At 35.6% G+C, this 11152-nt stretch overlaps 1 protein-coding gene across 5 annotated transcripts in view; it reads right to left on the bottom strand.

Moving 5' to 3' along the window:
* The window catches only part of LOC116849878 (teneurin-a), a 585779-nt gene that overhangs the window by 38754 nt on the left and 535873 nt on the right, over positions 1-11152 (bottom strand). For all 5 annotated transcript variants that reach the window (XM_032827500.1, XM_032827497.1, XM_032827496.1 and 2 more), the window contains 3 exons: positions 6550-6680; positions 6229-6375; positions 4550-4757 (listed from right to left, as the gene is read on the bottom strand). In XM_032827500.1, coding sequence (XP_032683391.1) covers positions 4550-4757; positions 6229-6375; positions 6550-6680 — 486 coding nt within the window. The remainder of the gene's footprint in view (positions 1-4549; positions 4758-6228; positions 6376-6549; positions 6681-11152) is intronic.

The following is an 11152-nucleotide window of genomic DNA, read 5'->3' as shown; positions in this document are numbered from 1 at the left end:
TATATATATATATATATATATATATATATATATATATATATATATATATATATATAGACACACACACACACACACACATATATATAAATATACATGTATATATATACATATAAACATCAGACGCTCCAAGAGTGCTCTGAGAATTACTGGCGTTGAGACTTTTAAGAGAAGCAAACCCCCTCGAGAAAATGGTTGCATATTGGATTTGCGGATGGCCGTAAGTATACTCGAAGTAGCAATCGATATTCCGACATTGTGAGGTGAACATACAATGGACGAAAATAATGCTAATGCACGATTTTTGGAATCTCTTCGACGGCATGGACCTTATTATGTACTAAGTCGTATTTTCGCGCGGCGAGTGTAGAAGGAGAAACAAGAGAAAGAAAATGGCACGAGAAATTTCTAACTTGTGTCTACCATATTTAGAAATACTTTTACGAATGGTCGAGTCACGTGGCATTTTTTTTTCTTTGGCATCGATAGTTTAGCACAGGATTTTCGTAGATAATTGCAAATTTTCTCTGCCGATTTCATACACGAAGGAAAAAGAAAGAGTACGAACGTGGCCGTCCGCAACTCAACCATTCGTACGCTTTATCTACGAACTCCTTTCTCGTAATCGCTTAACGAATGGCCAGATTATTGGGCTGTCGGAAGTAATTTTGAAAATGTATCTCTATCCTCCCTTACAATAATTATTATTGCGCATAATATTGCCGAGTACCGTTATGCTTCATAACGATCAGTGCACACGAACAGTGCCTAGAGTATGTAAACGCGTGAGAAATGAACGAACTGATAAAATAATACAAAAGCAAGTCTCTAGCATATATATTTTCATAATGCAGACTTTAAGTCGTTGACAGTCCGTAAGCAGAACGGAGCCTCTTTTCTTTTCGGTCTTCGGCTGTAGGGTGATTGGTGGTTTGGTGAAGGGGTACACACAGAGGATAAACACTAGACAAAATACACGATTCCCCCGAAATGCCTACGCGGCCTCTTCCAGCCGGGTACCGCGAATATCGATAATCTCTCTTTTTCAATGCCGAACAAAGAAATATATTTATCTCACCAGCTTTCTGGATCTTTTGTCGAAAAATTAAGTATTCCCACCAGATCTTGCTTGGCAAACTATCTCTTTTCTCTTAAGTTCTTCTTCGAGTCGTTTTGCTTGAGACATCATTTCTTGTAGGTGTAAACAGTCAGTTGACTCCTTCCGATAAATAATTATGCACTTGTTTCGTCGATTGTATTGAAAGCACCGTGCGAACTATCTGTTGAATGTTTTTCAAGCTAATGATGCGTACGATAAATATGCATGTAATATTCCGTATTAATCTGTCGAGTTGAAATCAAATGTCATTTAATGAGTATACAACACGTTACATCTCGTTTACTCGTTACATATTTACTTATCCATTTATTTATTTATCGCCGTAGTGCCCGTGTCAATTGGCAATGGCATACGCACAAACGTACACACGTTCGATTTCGATTGAAATTACTGTCAAAATTTGTATCAAACGTCTCCACGCACCGTATAAAATGATTACAGACGAAGAATCTTTGCTTGGCAATGCTTCCGAGATGATTATCGACACAATCGGCATTCGGAGGAGGAAGGGGGGGGGGGTGAAACACTGGGAAAAGGATAGTTAGAAGTTTGCAGGTTGTCACCCACCGGAGGGGACTCTCGATATTTTAGCTATCACGGGTATGTTTGGATTCGTGACGAGTCGATCGAATTTGTAATGCGATTTTTGTATCGTTCAATGGTCGCTCACGATGGGGGAGACATGAATGTAATAAATAATTAATCGCGGTATCTCCATTCGATAAATACTTGCGACACATAACGTACTGCATTCGTTCGCGCGAACCAATAGTCTCGACACGCGACACGTTCAATCGATAAAACATATTTTATTGCTGCGGGTTATGCAAAGTGACGACTCGTATCGCGATTGAGCCACGACAGTTACCGAATTTGTGAATTATTCAGTCAGCCATATATGCTGCGTTGAATTTTCGTCAATTATGATTTTCAGTTCATTAAAAGGCACGACAAAGACACGCGCGCGATTCCTCCGTGACGACAAATTTGTGCCATCGCGCGGCTTCCACGGCTCGTACTTGTCAAATACGCGCATTTCACGCAAAGATTCACGCGAGATTTATGTTGCGCGCGTCTACGGCGCACTACGATAAAATTGGAAACTTCGTTTCACGCGTATTCAAAGCCGCAAATACATTTTAACTAACTCGATCCAGCGCACGCACGCGAAATTGTTGTTGCGCGTCCGTAGCGCGCACATGATCAAGGATTACATAAGAGAATGATATATAACAATAATAAAACGCGAGAGAATATGTACCCCATCGTAAACCGTTACCACAGAAATTGAAAACGCGCAAGTTACATAATCGTATTCATAACTCGATAACTGCGTGCAGCGTGTGTGTGACGCGATACATTGTATTATACTTTCTCACACATTAAATTCCTCAGTCCTGTAAATGGCAATTTTGACATTAATAACGTTTTTCTGTTTTTTTTTTGTTTTTTTTTAAGGACGTTCACTGCACACTCCGTGGACAAATCGCGGCGTGCCGTGTATATTATATATAAAAGGAACAAAAGTATTCAACCAAACATGATGATAACACGCGTAGTTTCTGGCTAACGATAAGAACGAGAAAAGTAATGCGCGGTTATATGAGAGTCGTAAAAAGGCCAAACTATAACACGCAGCTAGGCTATTTGATCTTCATTATCATTATCGTTATATGCGGGACGTTTGCGAGTCCGACCGAGTCTTCGCCGTGGTATACGCAGTTCCATTAAATCAAGTGATTTGCACATCAAGAGAAAAAATGGTTCATCTAACTAAAATTATAGTTATTTTTAGCTCCAATCGTATTTTTTTAGTTATTCTAACACGAAAATGGTATTATCACGTATATAAAGTCATTATCACAAACATTCGAAGTAGAATTTAATAAAGAAGTTATTTTCTTGATCATAAATAGTAATTGTTTCTTTGTGTAGTTATATTAAGTGCTTGCAAAAGCTTGTAAGATCATAAATAGATGGTTATAGTAGCGACTGAATAATTGTTTTCCTTTAAGTTGCTTTTTGGTTTTTAAATATTGGTCATACTAGATCAGAATTGATGGTTGATAACTTATAATTCTGAACAAAACGTTACATTTAACGAGATTAAAGATGATACCAGATAAAGTTCATTTTCGTCACTGCAAACTTTACTACTTTAATCGAGGTGAAACTGCTACAACAACTAAGGATTGATTTATGAGATCTGTGAAGAGAATATTGTGTCCGCTGTTGTCTGTGAGAAGTAATTTAGCAGCTTTAGAAATGATGATTACGATGACAACGACAAGCCATGTTCTGCTCGTCCAAACGAGATAGAGAACAATAAATTTGAAACATTGCTTAACAAAAACTTGGCCTACTAAAGAGCTTGCAGGATACTTCGGAGTTGATGAATCAACAGTATCCTGTCATTTGAAAGCAATGATCTAAAAGGAAGGAAAATGACTTCCTTATAAACTGTCTGCAAACTGTGATTGCGAACTAGACTTACCATCTATCTCTTATTGCTTGTCAGAAACAAAAAAGTGTTTTTTTTTGCAACGAACAGTTACGGGCGATAAATCTATTTTGACAATCATAAACGCAAAAAATCATGGTTTGATCCCGGCTAACTATCGACATCCACAAAAAACCTTATGATCTACAATCATAAGGTTCTTCTATATTTAGTATATTTAGTAGGACCAAAAAGAAATGCTTTAGTTTAAAGCTATTATCATCAAGGCAAACAATCACGTGAGATCATTACAATCAACAATTATGGCGTCTGAATCAAGCTATGAAGGAAAAGCGCTCTTAAATAGCTGCGAATCGACGCAAAGTTATCAAAGTTGTTCCACGCCAAGCCGCATGTTACTATTGTGATTAAAGAAATGTTGTTTGAATCGAGTGGGAAGTCCTTTCGCATCCAGCGTACTCTCCAGACATCGCCCCATCTGATTTTTATTTAATTAGATCGATGCAACGTCTAATACATGATTCCGAAATGCTGACGAAATGCGAAAATGAATCGATGAACAGATTGCCTCAAAAGAATTATTTTATCGGCGCGGGATCAAAACTAAACCATTGTCAAACTATTGTCTGAAAGATGGCAAAAAGTTATTGATAGCAACGGGGCCAACATTTTTACTTAGATATTATATGTCATCTCATTATTACTAATAAATAAAAATTGTTTTAATGTCATACAAACTTTTGCAAACACCTAATAGTTACAAATACCAAACATTTTTTCTCAGTCAAAAAGCGCGACACAAAATCGCCGGAACACGAAAGATATGCACCGAGTCGTGAGCGTTTGCGAGGTCACACGGCGAATTCTCGGTCGCTCGCGCGAACGTTCTTCTCACTTATATTATGAAAGTAAGAGACTAAGCGATCTAATTCGAATTTTAATCCGTCCAAGTGGAAAATGATCGATCTTACCTTTCCGTGTACTCGTTCATATGGGCGTAGCTTTGTACGCTATTCTCCTCGACGAGGAACTTCATTCGCTGATAGAAAGATGCGGTAACGCTAGGCGGTTGCTTTCGCAGAAGAACGTCCACGGGATTATTACTGGCGAGGCACATGATGTGTTCCGAACAAGCCTTGCGCGAACAGCACTCGCTGTCAGAACAGTCCACCATGCCATCTGATCATAAGAAACATGATTCGTTACATATCTGCATTTTTTATGTTTCCTTGTCATTTCGAGCGAGCTTTGTATCTCTGCGAAGATAACACTGAGCAACAATTTTTAACCTTCTGTTTGCGCCGAGTTAAATTAAATTATGCGAATTGTGTGGAATGTCTCATATATAGTATATTTAACTTCAGATGATCATTTTAGAAAAATTATGATGGAGATATTTTCAGTTCATTTTCGAATTGTGCGCATAAAAATACATAGGAACGCATCAGAAATTTCATGTAACTAATTACGTGTTGACAAATGTAATCAAATATTCGTTCGAAGACCAACCACGGAATAATTCGAGATCGTCGTATCATAGCTTTTCTATATTTCATCCCTCTTCGTTTTCCTGTGCTTATAGATAGATAGATAAAATGAAATATTTTTACGGTAGCGTATCATTACAATTTTTCTTACAAACTTGCCATCGATAGAAATCTGTTTTTGGTAGTCTATACCAATCAGCACAAATTTCCAAGGGACATCTTGAGAATGTTTTGGGGGATGCCCTTAGGATCCTCTCTTCTCCCCTCTGAATGTTTTTAGGAGGTCTGTACTATCTAAAAACGTCTCTTGGAGATCTGTACTATCTAAAAACTGTGCACTGGATATTTTCGTAGAATTAATTTTCGATGAATCTTAGGAGTATACAGTAAAAATGTAATTAATTTCACGTATCTCTAATTTGTCGTAACCTGTAACTTCTAAATAAAAATTTGAATATCTCACCTAGAACAAATTTTAAGATACAACTATTAATATGAGTCTAAATGAAACACTTAATTTCTAGATTTAACCTGTCTTGTATACACGCGGACAGCTGTTAATATCACAGCTGCTTCAAGATAAGGTTGATATTTATTCGAAATAACTAACGGTCATGATGCACAAATATGTAGAAGCATTATGTATGGTCAAAATTTTCGATTGTCGCTAGTAAAAAAAGTATATTAAAACTCTTACACTGATCAGTGTATGTACAAATTTGAGGTAAGTTTAGTTAAAGTTCTGAGTTGACATTCGTTGCAATAATCGAATTACGAAAGAAATCTGGAAATTAAGCTCTTCATTTAGGCTCATATTGATAGTTGTTTCTTAAACTTTGTTCTAGATATTTGTTGAGATATTCAAATTTTTATTCAGAGCGAGATCCAAGTTTTTCAGTTGGATAAACGTGATATTTGCATCTGTAGTTGCGATTTAATAGAAAATCTTTCATTTAACTCTGAAATCTGAATATCTCATTTGAGACGAGTTTCAAATAATAACTATTATTACGGACCATAGTCGAAATTACACATATAATGTATGATATTTTTATGTCGACAAATCTATCCTCGCTTTGTATTTTGCAGGAAAAATGCCTATTAGATACAAATGTGCAATAATATGTCATTAATGGTTTAAGATGTTGAACCAGGATCCTTACCTTCATCATTATCGATGTAGTCGTCGCATTCCACTTCCAACCGTATGCTGCAATCCCTACCGGCCCATCCGCTCGAGCATTTGCAACTGTATTCGCCGTTCTGCAACGTGCACAGTCCGTGGCGGCTGCATCCATTTGCACATCCAGCTATTTGAACAGGAAAGCAGACGTGGATTGAGCTGATTACAGCTGATTACAAAGAATCGGTGAGTTTCACCGATCCGTATCGTAAAACTTATTTCACAATGACAAAAGTATACGCTCGAGCGAGATGAAGTACGATAAGCTCGCTCGACATGTAGTTTACGCTATTCTACATACGCAATGTGCAATGTCTTCCGTTCCATCCTTGACTGCACACGCAGGTCCCGTTTTTGCATTGGCCGTGTTCGGCGCAGCGCAGATCGCACGGCTTCTGATCGCATTTCACCCCAGTCCAATCGTCGTGACATCTGTAAATGAATACACCATCCCGTCTTATAAACATTTACGCGTATTATGAATATCGATCGTTGGCACTATTTTATCGGACAAGCGAAACAACGGAGAATAGAGACATCGATAGGTTATTGTTAAAGACTGCTCTGAACAAATTTTCATGACCGCAAAGAAGTCCTGGAGGAACAATTGCAAAAGTAATTGCAAAAGGATGATATTATCGATTATATTCGATGATGATGAAGGATAAAATATCGATATTACGGTATGTAAATATCGATATAGTAATCGGATATAAATATTTGGATATTTAGGATATAACTCTGAATAGAGGGTTTTCGAGTAATTACTGAACAATTATATCAACCTTTGTCTATTAAGTGAAAATGAAATTTGAGATTATAATCAAGATATAGTGCTTTTTCTGCAGTTATTGCGTACGAAAGATCTAACCATTTACTGAATGAAAACAAAGCAATAAATGGACAAAAGCAATAAATGGACAATTAAGATAATAATAGATTAATAATCAAGTCTGCTGCTTATAAAATGATTTACCATAGTAATATTTTATTTTTTGTGCCTGTTTCCTAATTGAATAATTTTAATGCTAATGAGAGTTATAGCATAAGAAATCTTTGGTGTGTAATATATATTTTCATGTCTTTGTGAAACTGTATTTCTGCAATTATCATCTACACTGATTTAACAAAAATTTAGAGCGACAGAAGGTTATCAAGCAGAATATTTTTCAAATATGCTAAATTCCGTAAAGCTGACGGTCTTTACTCTTAGGTTGTCGGTCATAGCGACCACTCGCGAGATAAGAACTCAATCTCATTACATTAATCGCGCTCGGTATGCTCTGTTGAGACGCGTGAGGGGTTATAACGGGATACGTTAGGGGTTGAATCGAAGTGTCGCCGAACATAAAATCATTTCTCACCGTTTATACCGGCCGTAATAAAAAATGTGAGTTTGAATTCAGTTCCAAAGTTGTTCCGCCGCCGTGCGGCGGAACTTTTTGCACTTAGAGCCTCTTTTACGCCAACTCTCGAGGATGGGACAGGAGAGTAGACGAGAGGCGTCAGCTTTAGAATATGAGAAAGGAGATCCTCACCCACGTCCTTGATTCTGACAAAGGAAAGTAGGAAGGGACGACGGTGTGGCCCTTCGAGTTGTGATAAGTTGGCGTCTCATAAGACAGAGCCTTGTTCTCGCAATTTTTTACCTTTTTAGCTTTAACTTTCGCAGCCGCGGTCCTGGGGAGCAATTTACTCATTTTTAGGCCATTCTTCGCCCACACCTATCGCATATTTCAATGTCTCGACAAAATGTTACTCGTTCTCTCTCTCTCTCTCTCTTTTTCTCTCTTTCCAATCTCTTCCACCCCTCTCTTTTCTCTCTTTTTCAACTCGCGCGAGCGAATTATTATTGAATACTCACGGTGTGCCTTCCTCTCTTGCACGCGGCTTTCGTTGAAAACTTAACAATGTTTTAGTCTTTGGCGCAACATTATCTGATAATTCATGTCGATCGTAAAAAGTCGCGAGGAAAGTCCTACACATCATACTCCACGAAGTGCGGAGTGCGCGCGGATAGTCGCCACGTTCGCACATTTCCGCAAATCTCATGCGTTAAACAATGATCCGGCGGGAGCCGCGGGCGTTGAAACGGGTTTGTGAATCTAGGTCGCGTGAAATTTCTTGGATATGAGAAAAACGATATGACATTCCTTTTATTCGATTTCATGGAACGATGACCGACCACGTTCGCAGTCAACCTAATTGCGAAATCCGGCTTACAACTTCCGCGAAGGACTCGTCAAAGTCTGTGACTACTATCTGATCTATACGTACACACAGAGAACATTCCTCAAAGATATAAACATTTATTTTAACCAAATTTGTGTATTTCAGACTTTACAGTGAAATTTTACTTAAAATATAAATATTTATTAACCGAAACAGTACCATGATAGTTTCTTGTCCGATTAGGATATACTTATAATGTAGAAAAATTTCAAGAAAATCTGGGAAATTTAAAGAGCAAAGAATATAAAACTGTACGCAAAAATGTAATCTTTTCCAATCGGTATGGAACTTTTTCAATAGCTTTTAAATGCACATGTAAAAAAATTCCCATACTAAATTACATCTTTTATGTATGTCATATATTGCTTTAATGCAGAGCTCGATACGCGTTGCGCATTTTGAACGATTTTCGATTTGTCCCGTCTATTCCCCTTACCTCATTGCCCCGCACGCAATCTACGAGCTGCTTTAAACTCAGGAACGTATGATTTGTAAACATATATTTATAATAACTTTCCTCTATTGCAAACAAATGTGAAAATTAGCCGAAATGTGCAACGCGCACCGAGCTCTGCTTTAATGTTAGACGGAGAAGAAAGTTTAGTTGAATTAATCTGACAATGAATGAATTAAAGGCGTTTTGGTTGAAAGAAACAAAATGTCTAGCTTTTAGAATCGAATTTGGCTTATAAGAATCAGAAATTCCGTTTCCTTTAACCAAAAATTAATTAAATAAATTTATTTGTATAACAATTTCTTTGCAAATAATGACGAGCAATGCAACGCCATCGACACGGTTACAAACATCCATTATTATTTAGACATACATACACAGTAGTACGTTGTATATTATATATTTTAAGTAAAATTTTATTGTAAAGTCTAGGATACACAAATTTGGTTAAAATAAATGTTTATATCTTCGAGGAATGTTCTCTGCATGTATAGATCAGATGATGCGTAAACTTCATAGACTTTCATGAGTCCTTCGCGGAAGTTGTAAGCTGGATTTCGTTACAATAGTTGCTATCCGAGATAAAATTTTTTTTCATATTAGCATTAGAAATAACAAGTAATCTAAGTAATAACTATAAAAATATATCAATATGGGACACTTTTATTTTTCCGATATATTTTTGTACGTATAATAAATTTATATACAATCATGGCTTATAAAATATGTTTGATCAAATTATTCGTTTTTTTATTGCTGTCATATATAAAACGTTCCATGATGAATTGTACATACTAAAAGAATGTTCTTGGAATCAATTTAAGCAAAAGACTTCCTGTAAACATGGATGAAATTCACAATAGTTATCTAGATATAAGCGTTTAAAGCTAATTAAATATGATTTGCTTTTCCTAATCTTCTAGAAGAAGATCCTCCTTCCTTCTTCAGATAAAGAGGAGCCAGTGGACACTAGATCTGCTTTAATACAGTGTATTAATGACGCATGTCAGCAGATAAGAAACAATCACGAGATTTTTCGTGCGGCTATTCTGTCCATTTTAGATCGCAGTGATGTATCTTAGCCGAGGAACATCAGTTTGAATAATTTATGTAATTTTTACTTTTATTCAATAATTTTTGTTTTTATATATGTAATGTTTGATTTATTATTTAATTTATTGTTGCAGTTTTTATTTTTAATAATAAGGCATTCAAAAAATTATAACTCAATTCTTAGCTTTAAATGCCTGTATCTAAATAACTATTGTAAATTTTATCTATTATTTAGGAAGATTTTGTTTAAATTGATAGAAACATGGCTTCCTAATATGTACAATTATATTATAAAACTTCCTGTATAAATTTTGGTAAAATATAAGCATGTCATTGTTACGCAATGCATGTTTTTTAAATTGAATTTCTAAATTGTAAGAATCAGTAAAAAAGCTCCTGATTGAGTCAGGGAAAGGACTATTTCACTCAGAATTTCAGAATATCGTTATACCGAATATTCATTGATTTTCAATGAAAACATCTTAAAGTAAAAGTATCAATTCCCGGATACGTACATAATCTTAGATATTCGTATGGTTTTAGCCTCTAAATATAAATATTTGAACTTTCAACATAGAATATATGTATATTTAATATATGTACATATATTTTTATGTTGAAAGCTTAAATATTTGTATTTAAAGATAAATAATAGGAATGTCCAGGATTAGGGTGTTCGGGCATTGGTATCTTTTTTCATCTTATTGCTCTATTTTTATTGATTTTAATCAGTGGAAGTATGATTTTACTGTAAAATTTGTAATAATATAAATTCATTATACGTTATAGCAAGTCCAATTTTACGTTTGTAATGGTGGAATTAACAGCTTACATGCGTCTTACGTGTACAATAACACTGTCTGTGTTTTCAAAGTACATCAATAATAGGAATAAGAATAGTTAGTATATAGGGATAGTTACTACTATTAACTGATCTCTATAGTGAGATTTTATCGATCGCAGTGCTATACTTATAACTAAATTGTCAATTATAAGTATAATGTTTCAATAAAAAATACACTAATTATATTTTAGAGAATGTTATTACTACATTCAAGAAAAAATCATGGTAATGATATCAGTTTTGTATGTATATAGTTTTGTAATGTATATAGTTTGTTAAACTATGTACAATTAATTCTGCGTATAAAATTCGTATAGTTGT

The sequence above is a fragment of the Odontomachus brunneus genome, unplaced genomic scaffold (genome assembly GCF_010583005.1).
Source record: "Odontomachus brunneus isolate Ranch 3 - 2012 unplaced genomic scaffold, Obru_v1 Obru_scaffold_127, whole genome shotgun sequence".
Lineage (NCBI taxonomy): Eukaryota > Metazoa > Arthropoda > Insecta > Hymenoptera > Formicidae > Odontomachus > Odontomachus brunneus.
Note: the sequence above shows the minus strand (reverse complement) of the source record. Positions and strands in the feature narration are given on the sequence as shown.